The 14,645-nt window shown below is 49.8% G+C and overlaps 1 protein-coding gene across 3 annotated transcripts; it reads right to left on the reverse strand.

Moving 5' to 3' along the window:
- Positions 1-893: 893 nt before the first annotated feature.
- Positions 894-12,172, reverse strand: LOC138764683 (membrane-spanning 4-domains subfamily A member 4A-like). 3 transcript variants are annotated; one of them, XM_069940906.1, is made up of 8 exons: positions 12,093-12,172; positions 9,034-9,132; positions 8,332-8,444; positions 7,300-7,410; positions 6,569-6,625; positions 3,257-3,388; positions 2,579-2,701; positions 894-1,505 (listed from the first exon to the last, which is right to left on the reverse strand). In XM_069940906.1, exons 3-8 carry the CDS (start codon positions 8,422-8,424, stop codon positions 1,443-1,445), a joined length of 579 nt encoding a protein of 192 aa, XP_069797007.1. In that variant the 5' UTR covers positions 8,425-8,444; positions 9,034-9,132; positions 12,093-12,172; the 3' UTR covers positions 894-1,442. The 3 variants fall into 3 exon arrangements, with proteins under 3 accessions (XP_069797007.1, XP_069797008.1, XP_069797009.1); XM_069940907.1 differs by having other exon boundaries at positions 3,235-3,388; XM_069940908.1 differs by lacking the exon at positions 6,569-6,625.
- Between the last annotated feature and the right edge of the window lie 2,473 nt (positions 12,173-14,645).

A 14,645-nucleotide genomic window follows, 5' to 3' on the forward strand; every position in this document is an offset into this window, starting at 1 on the left:
GACAGGGAGGGGTGTAGAGGACTGAAGGGGGTTATAGAGACAGGGAAGGGTATTGGAGACCGAAGGGGCTTACAGTGACAGGGATGGTTATTGGGGACCAAAGGGGGTCACAGAGACAGGGAGGAGTGTCGGGGACGGGAGAGGTGATGCGGGGTGGTTTACACAGACAAGGAGGGTGGCAAGGGACTGGAAGGGGGAGTTACAGACTGGGAGGGGTGTTGGGGATGTAGTGGGTGGGGGGGGCGTGACAGAGACAGGGATGACAAAGTGGACCCTGAGGGGTTTACAGAGATAGGGAGGGTTGTTGGAGACCAGAGGTGGTTATAGAGATGGAGGGTATGGGGTAGGTGGGTGGTGGTTGGCAGGGACAGGAGAAGGTTAAATAGGCAGGGAGGAGTGTTTGGGACCTTAGGGTGGTTATAGAAACAGGGAGGGGTATAGAAAACCAGATGGAGTTACAAAGAAGAGTTGTTTGGAACTGGAGAGGTGTTACAAACACAGGGATTTCTCTCTCTTCGATGACATTTCGCACCATTCACAATGTCAGTCCTCATAGCCCGAAGTCTGTCTGTACATGGACACCTCCTTTCCCTGTGCACGTTCAGTTCCTTAGATTTTTGTGGTTCTTCTGGCACTATCTTTTCAACATCTCTTGTGTTCCTTTGTACATCACATCGAGGGCTCCCCCAATGCCCATCTCGATCCTTCTCAGGTCCTTCAGGCGATTGTATCCGTCTCTCGATGGTCCCCATTGTTCGCGGGGCGTATCCCATTTTCATATCCCAAGATCCCTCCATCCCACAACACTCCGCATGTCCCATCCTCCACCCCGAAATCTCTATGCCCCTCGACATTCTGTAGGTCCCACCCTCTTTCCCCGAGTTCCCTCTGTGTTATCAGATTGATTTTTATTGGAGATATTTCAGTCGAACAATTACACGGGGAGAGATTGTCTCCCATTCCATGTACAGGGTGACCTGGGGAAGGTTGGAGAACATTCTCTGACACACTCATACATACTTACATACTCACACACACATGCACATTCACCCACTTGCATTCCCTCTCTCATACACACATATTTATATATACACACATACCTTCACACATACTCACTCACAGACACACACAATCACACACACACTAGCATACATACACACAAGCTCAAACACTCAATACACACAAACACATGTATACTCACTCACACACACATGCACACACATAAACTCTCACACTCACAAACATACACATGCATTCACACACACTAGCTCACACTCAAACACTCACACACATGCTCATAAACTAGCATGCACACACTTGTGCACACACACACTTACACTGACACACTGACACACCCACACAAATCCCCCCCCACACCCACCTCACGCACACACACACCCCTTAAGGATCTGTTTCCACACCCAGACCCCAGATGTCTGTGATCATTCCATTGAGGAAGTGCAATGAGGCGTCTCGGAGAGAGGAGCTGAAACCATTACCACAGGCTGTGAGGGAGGGGGAGAGAAGGGGGAGAGAGAGAGGGGGGGAAGAGAGAGTGAGGGAGAGAGGAGGAAGAGAGGGTGGAAAGGGGCAGAGATAGGGAGTGAGAGGGTGGAGAGAGGGGAGTGAGAGAAATGTGAGAGAGAGGTGGCAGAGGAGGGAGAGGGGGGTGAGATGGGCAGAAAGAGGGAGTGAGATGGGGAGAGAGAGGCAGGGAGGGGAGAGAGAAAGGTGGAGGGGGAGGCGGGGAGAGGAAAGAGGCAAGGACGGGGGAGAGAGGGGTGGAGACGGGGAATTGAGAGAAAAGGGGTGGGGGGGAGAAAGTGAGTGGGGAGAGGGAGGGGGGTGTTGAGAGAAATAAACATTGGTCAACTGCAGAAAACAGCACCAGTCATACGTGTTCAGGGACAATGTAAAGAGAGCTTTGGGCACATTTGTCTTTCTAATGTACTGAAGTTGATGAAAGGAATTGCTGATGTTGGAGAGGGTTCAGAAGAAGTTTACTCGCACGCTTTATCGTACCAGGTGCGTTTGACAGCTCTTGGCCTAAACTCATTGGGATTTCGGAGAAGGTGGGGCGATCTCCTTTAAATATTTCCAATGTTGAAAGGCGTGGACAAAGTAGATGTAAGAAGGTTGTTTCCCATGGGAGAGTTTGGAACAAGAGGGCACGACTTCAGGATTGAAGGTAACAGAGATGCAGAGGAATTTCTTCAGCCAGAAGGTGGTAAATGTGTGGAATTTGTTGCCACAGGTGGTTGTGGAGGCCAGGTCATGGGAGTATTTAAGGCAGCAGTTGACAGGTTCCTGATTAGCCAGGGCATCAAAGGGTATCAGGGGAAGACCAGGCAGTGGGGCTGAAAATGGATCAGTTCATGATTAAATGGCAGGACAGACTCAATAGGCTGAATGGACTATTTATGCTCCTATGTCTTCTGGTCTTATGGAATGCGTCTGAACGCTGCGATGATGTGCCCGGCCCCCCTTCCCTGTCCTGAAAATGTCTGTGTTTCCCTCCCAGGTGAGGGGTACGCAATCTGGAGGGAGCGCGGTAGGTAACAGGGTTCGAGGGACTTACCATGCTAGAATTGGGACTGCAGTAACGCAGCCCACGGCAGCAGAAGATGGAGAGGACGAGGTTCAAAACCAGACCCGACACCATAGCGGCGAGGAGGACCCCCTTCAGTCCGTACACCAGGGTCTGGTGGCAGGGATAGAAGTCAGAAAATATCTCCTATACCTCTCCATGGCTCTGTAACACTCTTCGATCTCCTACACCTCTCCACATCTCAGAATATCTCTCTGGTCCCCTGCACCACTCCCTGTTTCCATCATCCCACTCACTTCCCCAATACCCTCTCTGTAATCTCCTCCCACACCCCTCCCCATCTCTGTAACCAGCTTCGGTTCCCTAAACCCTCCTCCAACTCTGTAACCCCTCCCAACACTCTCTGTCTCTGTAACCCCATCCCCTCTAGTTATCTACACCCCTCCAGTCCCCTGCACCCTTTCCTATCTCTGTAACCCCCTCCAGTCCTCCATACCCCTCCCTGTCTCTGTAACCCCCTCCAGTCCCCTGCACCCTTTCCTATCTCTGTAACCACCTCCAGTCCTCCACACCCCTCTCTGTCTCTGTGACCTCCTCCAGTCCCCTGCACTCCTCCCTGTCTCTGTAATCCTCTCTTGTCCCCTACACCCCTCCCTGTCTGTGTAATCCCCTCTGTTCCCCTATACCTGTCACGTATCCAACACACACCAAGTGATTGTTGTACTCGGAGCTCTCAGGAACAATGTTCGCCGTCCAAAATGCCAGATCGAAGCAGCAATTAATTATTCCAGTGGAGGTTCCCACTGCATTGACTATGTTGACTGCTAAGCATGCCGTAACCTGAACATTTGTGGAAGGAATTGCAGTTCTGTAATCACCAATGCATCTCAATACAGTCCCACACAACCACTGATTGTATGTATTGTAAACATGTTGTATATTAATGATTTTGGATTATTCAATAAATGGCTTTTTTGGCCAAGTTTGCAGATGATAGGAGGGTGGGTGGAAGAACAGGTTGAGGCTGCAGAAGGACTTAAACAGATCAAGAGAAGGGGCAGAAAATTGGCAAATGTTGGAAAGTGTACATCCATGTGCTTTGGTAGAAAAAATAAATGGCAGACTATTTTCACAATGGGGAGAAAATTGAAAATACCCAGATGCAAAGGGATCTGGGAGTACTCCTGGAGGATCGGCTGAAGGCAAACACAAGTTGAGTTGGTGGTGAAGAGAGACCAATGCAATACTGGTGTTCATTTTGAGAGGAATAGAATAGAAGAGCAGGGATGTGATGTTGAGACTTTATAAGTCACTGGTAAGGCCTCACTTTGAGTATTGTGAGCAGTTTTGGGCTCCTCATTTAAGAAAGGACATGCTGACATTGGAGAGGGTTCAGAGGAGGTTCACAAGGATGATTCTGGGTCATCATATGAGGAATGTTTGACAGCTCTTGGTCTTTACTTGTTGGAATTTAGGAGAATGAGAGGGTACCTCATTGAAACATTTTGATTTTTGGAAAGGTGTGGATCGAGTAGATATAGAAAAGTTATTTCCCATGGTGGGAAAGTCCAGGACAAGTAGGCGCAACTTCAGCATTGAAGGAACAGAGATGCAGAGGAATCTCTTTTGCCAGGGGGTGGTGAATCTGTGGAATTTGTTGTGCAGTTGTGGAGGCCAGGTCATTGGGTATATTTAAGGCAGAGATTGATAAATTCTGGATTATCCAGGGCATCAAAGGTTATGGGGAGAAGGCTGGGCAGTGGGGCTGTGGGAAAATGGATCAGCTCATAATTAAATGGTAGGGCAGAATTGATGGGCCGAATGGCCTATTTCTGCTCCCTTGTTTTTTGGCTTTATGAATTAATCCTGTCTCTCTCGAAAAACAAAAATAAATGTTTCCAAAACTGGGGTTACATTGAAGAAGCTGGTAATCCACCTAGTTTTCTGGTCCTTTGCTCTGGTTGCATCTACAAGAGGGTACTGGCCTTCCCCCACCGATTGTCCATCCCCATTATCTTTGTGGTTACAGAGATAGGGAGGGGTGTAGCAGATTACAGAGACAGGGAGGAGTGTGGGAGACTGAAGTGGGTTACAGAGATAGGGAGGGGTGTAGGGGAAATCTGAAAGCAGAGTGTATGGTTAATTGTAGATAATTAACAGTGTTGAAGAACAAGAGGAATCTTGGGGTCCAAATCCATGGATCTGTCAAGGTTGCTGTGCAGTTGACAGGGAAGTTAAAAAGGCTTACAGTTCACTGGCCTTCATTAGTCAGGGGATTGAGTTCAAGACCTGAGAGGTAATGTGGCAGCTCTATAAAACTCTGGTTAAACCATGTGTTCAGTTCTGGTTGCCTCATTACAGGAAAGATGTGTAAGCTTTGGAGAGGGTGTAGAGGAGATTTACTAGGATATCGCATGGATTGGAGAATATATCTCCTGAGGCAAGGTTAACAGAGTTGGGTCTCTACAGATCGAAGGATGAGAGTTGACTTAATCGAGAATAACAGTAAATGGTAGGGCTCTGAGGAGTACGGTTGAACAGAGGGATCTGGGAATACACTTACATAATTCCCTGAAAGTGGTGTCACAGGCAGATAGGGTCATAAAGAGAGTTATTGGCACATTGGCCTTCATACATCAATGCATTGAGTTGGTGAAGTTGAACAAGACATTAATAAGGCCAACTTTGGAGTATTGTATGCAGTTTTGGTCACTGAACTACAGGAAGGATTTCTGAACAGTGCAGAGGGGCTTAAGGAACTGAGAAGAAGAACAGAAGGACCTTGGGGTTCAAATCCACAGGTCTCTCAAGGGTGCTGCACAGGTTGACAGGGTAGTTAAGAAGACTTACGGAATGCTGGGCTTCATTCATTGGGGGATTGAGATCAAGAGCTGAGAGGTAATATTCCAGCTCTATAAAACTCTGGTTGGACCGCACTTAGTTCTGGTCACCTCATTTAAGGAAGGATGTGGAAGCTTTGGAGACGGTGCCGAGGAAATTTCCCAGGACGTTGCTTGGATCAGAGAATGTGTTTAAAAGCTGGGGTCTTTTCTCTTTGGAGCAAAGAAGGATGAGCGATATTAATATAAGTCTATGGTAAATGGTAGGGCTCTGAGGAGTGCGGTAGGACAGAGGGATCTGGGAATACAGAAATTTAATTCCATGAATATGGTGTCATAGATAAAGTCGCATGGAGATCTTTTGGTATATTGGCCTTCAAAGGATATTATAGTGAAGTTGTATGAGACATGGTTGAGGTCATATTTGGAGTATTGTGTGCAGATTTGGTCACCTAACTACAGAAAAGATATCAGTAAAATTGAGAGTACAGAAGAGATTTACAAGGATGTTGCTGGGACTTAAGGAACTGAGAAAAACAGAAGGATCTTGGGGTCCAAACACATAAAATGCCTCACAGTTTGACAGAGAGGTTAAGAAGGCTTAGGGTATGCTGGCCTTCATTTATTGAGGGTTTGAGTGCAAGAGCCGAGAGGTAACGTCGCAGCTTGGAATATTGTGTTCAGTTCCAGTCACCTCATTACTGGAAAGATGAGGAAGTTTTGGAGATGGTGCAGAGTAGCTTTCCCATGACATTGACCAGATTGGAAAATGTATCTCATGAAGCAAGGTTAACAGAGCTAGGGCTTTGGGGCAAAGGAGGATGAGAGGGGACTTAATAGAGATCTACAAGAGGCATAGATGGAGTGGACAGCCAGCAGGTTTTTCCTGGGGCAACAGTAGCATCTGTGTCAGGTGAGGGGAGGAAAGCTTAGCAGGTAAATAGGAGTAGTGGGTGCCTCGAATAAATTGCCTGGGGTAGTGATGGAGGCTGATACAATATGGGCATTTAAAAGTCTCTTGGACAGGCACATGAATTTAAGAAAAATGGAAGATTATGGGTGTGAGGGAGGGAAGGGTTAGATTGTGGAGGAGAGGGTCAGTATTGTGGGTGAATGGTCTGTACTATTCACGGTTTGAAGGAATAGAGCAGGATGGCCTGGGTAGTGATAAAATACCTACCCGAGGTTTGTTGGGGGCCTCTTCACAGACAATTGCCAGACACCCTGACACGACAAACTGGGAGGGGAAAAATCAGACAAGAGGTTAGAAATGAGAAGGTGGGGATGCCCACTGTGAACAGCTGTGAGTATTGAGGGACAGAGGGTTGAAGAATGGATAGAACCCGTCTGAAGCTACTGAGGAGGATTGAGATGGGTTGTGGGGGAAACCCCTGATATGATATATCAAGGAACACAATGATGTTGTAAAGCTGGTGCCTGAAGAATATGAGAAAACTTCGAGAAACTGAGAGTGTTGTTATCAGAGAGAACTCAGGTATAGGGACTGACAGGGTGAACGATGGGGAGTGTTATAGAACAGAGGGACCTTGGGGTATGAGAACCAACAAGGTTGAAAAGTGGGGAGTGTCATCGAACAGAGGGACCTCAAGGAATGAGGCCTATCACAGTGAATGGTGGGGAGTGTGGTAGAACAAGGAGACCTCGGTGTATGGGGACTGACATGGGAGTGACGTAGAACAGAGAAACCTCGGGGTATGAGGAAATGACACATTGAATGGTGGGGAGTGCTGAAGAACAGAGAAACCTTAGGGTATGGGGACCAACAGAGACACATCGGGGTATGGGGGTCAACATGATGAATTGTGTGGAGTGTGGTGGAACAGATAGACCTCGGGGTACGGAAACTGACACGGTGAACGGTGGGTAGTATCATGGGACAGAATCCCTCACCAGCACTGCGACCCACCAAGGGGTCCCGAGACCGGTGAGGAAGGATTTAGCTCCATAGTGCACAGGAAATCCAAAAAGAAACTCCACAGCCGCCAGCATGAGGAGGACAACCTGCAGGGGATGATGACAGAGGTGAGGGAAAGAACAAATCTCTGCAAATCCCCTCCAGTCCCTGACACCACTCCCTATCTCTATGACCCAATCTGGTCCCCACACCCCTCCCTGTCTCTTTAACTCCCCCCTCTGATCCCCACACCCCTCCCTGACTTTGTAACCCAATCTGGTCCCAACACCCTCTTCGGTTCATAACACTGCTCTTTGTCTCTGTAACCCACCACCCCACCTCCCCAGTCCCCTGCACCACTCCTTGTCTCTGTGAAACCCCTCCAGTCCTGTGCACCTGCCCCTATCTGTTTGACCTTCTCCAGATCCCTACATTGTTCCCTGTCTCTGTGACCCCCTCTGGTCCTCTCCTCCCTTCGCAGTCTCTGTAACCCCCTCCGATCACCTGCACCTCTTCCTGACTCTATAACCCATTCCAGTTCCCTACACCCCTCCCTGTCTTTGTAAATCACCCCCTCCATTCCCCAACATCTCTCCCTGTCTTTGTAACACCCCCTCTGGTCACCTGCACCACTCCCTATCTCTGTAACCCATATCCAGTTCTCTGAACCGCTTCTTGTCTCTGTGATTTCCTCCCCTCTGGTTTTCTGCATCTTCCCTGTTTCTATAACCCCCTCCAGACCCCTAAACACTTCCTGTCTGTGACCCCCTCTGGTCCCCTATATCCCTCCATGTCTCTTTAACACCTCCAGCCCCTTACACCCCTCCCTGCCTCTGTGAACCCAACCCCCCCGGTCCCCGACACCCCTCCCTGTCTTAGATACACCCCTCTGGTCCCCTCCCTCTCTCCTTCTGAAGGAGGACTCCTGCAGGGGAGTCTCTGTCTTTGCACCCCTCCAGTCTCCTACATTGCTCCCTGCATCTGTACCCTCCCTTCAGCCGCCTTCAGCCCTTCCTACTGGGACTCACCCCCAAGGCTTTCGGCTGCCCACGGTGAAGTTTCTGGAATGGTTTCGGGGCCCGCTGCAGTTGGATAGACGGTCCTGGGCTGGCCGTGTCCATCACGGTGGTAGCAGATGTGTCTGAAGGTTAGAAGAGAGCAGTACATCATCCTGTAAGGGAGGGGTGCAGGAGGCTACACAGTCTGGGAGGGGTGTAGCGGTCTGAAGGAGGGTTCAGAGACAGGGAGGGGTGCAGGGAGTTACAGTCATGTATGGGACTGGAAGGAATTACAGACACAGTGAGGGGTGTAGGGGACCAGAGGAGGTTACTGACAGGCCAGGGGCAGGTTACAGAAACAGAGAGGGGTGCAGGGAGTTACAGTCATGTATGGGACTGGAAGGAATTACAGAGACAGCGAAGGGTGTAGGGGACCAGAGGAGGTTACTGACACAGGAAGGGGTGTAGAGGACTGGAGGTGGGTGGGGGGGGGGGGTGTTACAGAGACAAAAAAGTGTAGGGGACTGGAGGGGGTTACAGACACAGGGAAGGGTGCTGGGGACAGAGGTATTTACAGAACAGGGAGTGGTCTGGAGACCAGAAGGGGGGAGGGGTGGTTACAGAGACAGGGAGGGGGTGATGCAGGGGACTGGAGTGGGGTTTGGACAGACAGCGATGGGTGGTGGGCACCAGAGTGGGGTTACCAAGACAGGAAGGCTGTGCGGGACTTACGCTCTGTGGAAAAGCTCTGTCCTGTTGATGAACAGTTTCTGGAAGTTCTCCAACTTTGAGAGGCAGGAACAGGCGAGTGAGCTCCCTGTTAACCCACGCCTGTCCAGACACGGAGGAGAGGGAGTAAAAGGCAAGGAAGAGAGAGTAGTGAGGGGGAAAGAGAGATAAAGGAATTGATTTTCCCACCCCTACTGAACCCCTCTCACTCTCCACCTCTTCCCTCTCTGCCCATCTCATTCCTTCTCTCTCTCCTCTCCCCCTCTTTCTTCCCCTCTCTTTTACCTCTCTCCCACTCTTCTCCTCCCCTCTCTCTCCTTGTCTCTCCCCGTATCTTCCCACCCCTCCTCTCTCTTACTCTCTCTCCCCCACACTCTCTCTCCCTTCTATCCCCACTTTCCCCCTCTCTCCTTATCTCTCTCCTCTCTCTCCCCCTCTCTTCCCTCTCTCTGCCCCTCTCTTCCCCTCTGCCCTCTCCCCCTCTCTCCATCCTCTCCCCTTTCTCCTCCCCACTCTCCCCCTCATTCTCTTCCTCTCTCCCCACTCGTTCCCCCCTCTCTCTCGCTCCCTCCTCACACCCACTTCCCCTCTCTCCCCACTCTTCCCTCTCTCCCCACTCTCTCTCCCTCTTTCCCATCTCTCTCCCCTTTCTCCCCACAATCTCCCCCTCTTCCCTTCTTTCTCCCCCTTTCTCTCTGCTCTCTTTCTCCCCCCCCTCTCTCTCCCATCCCTCCACCAATGTCTGATGTTCCGATGGCCAACCATTGCTGTTCACAAATTCCACCTCTGTCGCCTCTTTCCCACTGAATTGGCCACTCAGTGCCCTGGAATAGGAATGCGGGTTTGGGTTTTCGCACTTGACCACTCCCCTAACTGGGACACTTTCACACTTGCAAGAAGCTATCCCTGAATTTAGGACTGTTCTACCTTCTACCGATGATATGGACCTGCCTTAAATCTTGATCAATGTATTATGATCTTACATTTGAATAAAATTAATCATACCTAATTATAACATAATTAATCTTTATGTACAGCACAGTACGAGCCCATCAGCCTCTGTTGTTGATGTGCTGACCTATATAAACCTTTATAAGGGACCGTGGGAAAATGGGAGCAATAAATAGCAATAGCGGAAATTTTTAAACAACATGGGAGATGTCAAAAGACTGAAGTACTGGAGGCTTTTATTAGCGAGAAATGGACAGCATCCCTTGAGTTGCTGGCTCACACTGACCCAGACTCGAACTGGGGGCAGGGTTGTGACATGACAGATTTTATGGGGGATAAAGGGGAGGAGTCACGAACCAGCCAGTGAGAGCAGGATTGAACATGTAAGTTCATGGCATTTACATAAACAAGTGGTTTCACCATATTCACCCCCTCTATTCAAAAGAACCCCGGGGGGGGGGGGGGTGGGTGTGTGGTGCAGTCAGGCGCCCTCATAAGTACGGTCTGTCTGGCGGCCTCCTTTGGCGCTGTGACTGGTGTACCCCCGGTGGTGTGATGGCCTCTGTCGGTTGTGGCTGCTCCATCTCAGTTGGCCCGGGTGGGGTGCTTGGTTGAGCTGGGGAGGTGGGCATGTGTGTGTCTGTGTTGTCCCATCAGAGGTCTTAATAGCACGAAAAAGGCTTGTAAGTTTAACAGCACACTTCTTTACTCACATCCAGCTACTGGGTCACATATAGATACAATGTGGCTCTCAAGTGTGATGTGGCTCTCGCAGTGTTAGTGTTCATGCTCTAGCATTAAATAGTCCCTGGTTTCCTCAGTATATAACAGGTGGGTTGGCTGAGGTGCTGGGGGTAGGGATCTGAGGCCCTGGAGAGCTGGCGGGGCCATACTGTTGGCTGAAGGGGAAGGTGGTCCAGATGCTCCCATGTGTTCCAGGTCCTGGATGGATAGTGTGTCCTTGTGTCCATCCGGGAATGCCACATAGGCATATGGTGGGTAAGCATGGAGCATGGAGCAGCAGGTTGGACTTCTGGGTCCTCATGTGCTTGCAAAATAGTACGGGCCCAGGAAATGTTAGCCAGGTAGATAAAGTAGTTCCTGATGCCAATCTTCTGGGGAATGTAAAAAGTCCCTCCTGAAGTGTCTCGTTGGTGGCCATACACAGGAGGGACTGCTTGTCGTGGAGCGCCCCTGGGAGGACTTATTACCAGTGGGAAACAGGGAGGCCCTTGGATTTTAAGGCCAGTAGTACTGCCTTCCAGACTATGCTGTACTCTTGCTCCACCTGACTATTGGGTTATAGCTGGTGGTACGGCTGGACGAAATGCCCTTGGACAACAAAAATCAGTGCAGCTCGTTGCTCATGAAGGACGAACCCCTGTCGCCTTGGACGTAGCAGGGGTATCCAAAAATGGTGAACAGGTTGTTCAGAGCCTTCATGATGGTAGCTGCAGTCATGTCTGGGCAGGGGATGGCGAAGGGGAACCACGAGTACTCATCGATGATGGTGATGAAGTACAATTGCGGTTTGTGGAGGGCAGGGGTCCTTTGAAGTTCATATGCAGATGTTCAAAGGGGAAAATGGCCTTGATCAGATGTGACCTGTCGGGCTAGTAGAAGTACGGTTTGCACTCCACGCAGACTTGACAATTTCTGGTCAGCGTCCTGACGTCGTCAATGGAATAGTGGAAGTTACAGGCCTTGATGAAGTGAAAATGAACAGGTGATCCCGGGTGGCAGACGCCATCGTGTAGTGTCTGCAATCGGTCCATTTGCTCACTGGCACACTTCCCTCGAGACAGGCATCAGGTGGCTCATTGATCATTCCAGGGTGGTACAGTATGTCATAATTGTAGGTGGAGAGCTCGATTTTCCACCTCAGGATTTTATTGTTTTTGATTTTACCCTGCTGTTGGTTGTTAAACATGAAGGCAACTCTCCCAAATAAATGGATTTTAAAAAGTTGTTAAATGATATTTAAACTGCATTAAAATACACATACTGATCTATAAATGTACTTGCATTACTCTGCTACACCTAGAAAATGACTACAAGATCGCAAAAAATGGTTACTGATAAACGAACAAAGAAGAAAAAGTCGGGCCTACGTCGGAGAGTCCTGAAGTTGTGGATCCTTTTGCTCCAGAGATGGCAGTAGCTCCATCTAGAATCTCGATCAAAGGTTGCACTCTGTAAGCAGTGAAGTTGAAAATGAAGCAGCAGGTTTAAATAAGTCTGCTACTCGAGCTGCCACCAGAGGGAGCACTGTTAGCACGATTTTAAGTGCTGGAAAGTACAAAGAAGATGGATAAACAAAAGGCCCTTTCATGCCAGGCCTCCGCCTGGAGGCCGGTTATAAGCACAGAGGGAAAACATGAACCCTAGAAGGCTACTCCTGCATCACATTCATGTTGAGCAGCACCTCGTAGCACCCTCCAGATGCGATGGAGGTGGGAGCAACTGGTGCCGTAGCGCCAGCCATCATACATACATACACGGCAGAGCAATGGCCGTCTTCCTATTCATAGGGATAAGCCTTCGCCTTTCCAGTTGGGCTTTATCCCTGTGTAAAAGGGCCTAAAGTGAAGGCAAGTATCAGTCCCAGGAGGGTGAACCAGAATTAGAAGAAATCCTGGAAGAGGTGGGTGAAGAAAGAGAGGGGAGATGGATGGAAGTAGAGCAAGCAGAAGAAAAATAAAGTGGAAATCTTGGAAAATAAACTAATGCATTAAAGAGCGGATAATTAAGACAATGAGGGTCAGTTCATAGTAAAATGACTGGAGATACAAGATTTAAAGAGAAATATAATGAAAGAGGGTGAAGAAAAATGTAAAAGATCTAAAACATGAATTGAAATTAGAGATGAAACAACATTCAAGATTTAAAAGGGCCAATAGATGCCATGTTTGATCAACAGCAAGGAGGTGCTGGGCGAAGCGAGCTCCTAACCTGCGACCGGTTTCTACATCGGAGAGACCGGTGGGAGGTTAGGAGATCGCCCAGCACCTCCTCTCCATCCGTGACAAAAGCGACCTCCCTGTAGCCAACTATTTCAATTCTGAGTCACACCGTAGTGACATGATTATGCGTACTGGCTGGCCCGCCCTCCAGGTGTCCTCCTGCCTTGGCTCCTCCCTTAGTCCTGCCCATGTGACCCCAGGCCGTAAAGGTCGAGTCCCCTCTCCTTCCCGCTCATTCCTAGCCTTGGTCCCGGGCCAGCAGTCTCTAGTACAATAAAGCCTATTGTTCCCCTCAGTCTTTGTCTGTGTCATTATTGGGGCTACTGATAGTGCCCAACAATTTATTGTACTAGATTTTGGAGCTCTCCAGTAATGGAGAAATTGCTGTGCCCAGAATGGCTGGAAGTTGACCCCCAAGTCCCAGGTGCTTCGGTACTCTTCAAGCAGTGGATGAACTGCTTCAACAACTTCCTCGACGCTGTTGCTGAGGTGGTCGACTCTGATGAAAAGAAGTTAAAGATCCTACAGGCATGAGTTGGCCAGAGGGCCTTCCTGACCATCCAAAGCAGCGCAACCTACAACGAGGTGATGGCTGAGCTGCGGGTGGTTTACAAGCCTAAAGTGAACGTGGTCTTCTCTCGTTACCTGCTGGCGTCCAGAAAACAACAGCCTGGTGAGTCCACTGAAGAGTTCATTCTGTCTCTGGTCACACTGGGAAAAGACTGGGGGATCCCACAGCCACTATATCACTAACCCAGTGCATGGAAGAACTGATTCGAGATGCCTGCGTGTTGGGTCTAAGGTCGGATTATATCCAGCAATGACTCCTCAAGGAGGACCCGCTCCCACTCAAAAAGGCTATCGACTTGATCAGGACTTTAGACTCAGCCCAGCGTCACGCGGTATCGATCATGGGAAGAACCAGGCCATCTCCGTATGTTTCACTACAAGGGCCTTTGGCCTGGGACTCAGCATCGGGCATTACTGACCTGACCACGGCTGCAATAACACCGACTGCATCGTCGAGATGTAACTTCTGCGGGCAGTCCAAGTATTTGAGACGCCTCTGCCCCATGAAGGGGGCTACGCATTCAGGCTGTGGGAAGAGGGGCCATTGCCAGAAGGTCTGCAGGTCCCGACCGAAGTTTGGGAGCAGTGCAGCGTGCGTTCCAGAGGAGCTTCCGGTGCTGACCGTGTGCGTGGTAAGAGGAACGCCATCTTGTCGGCCTCTGCTCCCAACCTCAGCACCTCGGTCTACCACCCCGATGACACCACTTCCGACCGCCATGACTCCACTTCCACCTTCTTCCTCATCGAACACTGCGTGGTCAACATGGAGGTCGCCATCTTGGGAAGGCCTCCCCACCGGTGACGACGATGAAGGTATGCCTATCCTGGCATCGGTGACTCTGAACCAAGCTAGTTCCATGATGTGGATCGAGGAAATCAGCGAATTGTTCTTCCATCCCTCCCTGGCTGACAACCTCAGGGCCGGTTCTGCTTTGGAAGCACGTCAGGGGCCATAAGACTGGTTGAAGCGGTGCACCTCGTACATGCAAACGATCAATACACATTTGTGAGGTACCCAGATGGCCATGAGGACACTGTGCCAATATGATACCTGGCAAGGGCTGGAGACCCTGAGACTGCCTTGCCGGCTACTGACCACACCACGGACCCGATTGTGCTGCATCAGAGCAT

This window comes from Narcine bancroftii, chromosome 5, assembly GCF_036971445.1.
Source record: "Narcine bancroftii isolate sNarBan1 chromosome 5, sNarBan1.hap1, whole genome shotgun sequence".
NCBI lineage: Eukaryota > Metazoa > Chordata > Chondrichthyes > Torpediniformes > Narcinidae > Narcine > Narcine bancroftii.

Excerpts from the sequence above, each read along its gene's own strand:
- LOC138764683 (XM_069940906.1), bottom strand. The coding sequence starts at position 8,424 with ATGGACACGGCCAGCCCAGGACCGTCTATCCAACTGCAGCGGGCCCCG. Across the intron at positions 7,411-8,331 it reads GGCAGCCGAAAGCCTTGGGG|GTTGTCCTCCTCATGCTGGC; the intron begins GTGAGTCCCAGT and ends CATCCCCTGCAG. Across the intron at positions 3,389-6,568 it reads AGGCCCCCAACAAACCTCGG|GTTACGGCATGCTTAGCAGT; the intron begins GTAGGTATTTTA and ends ACAAATGTTCAG.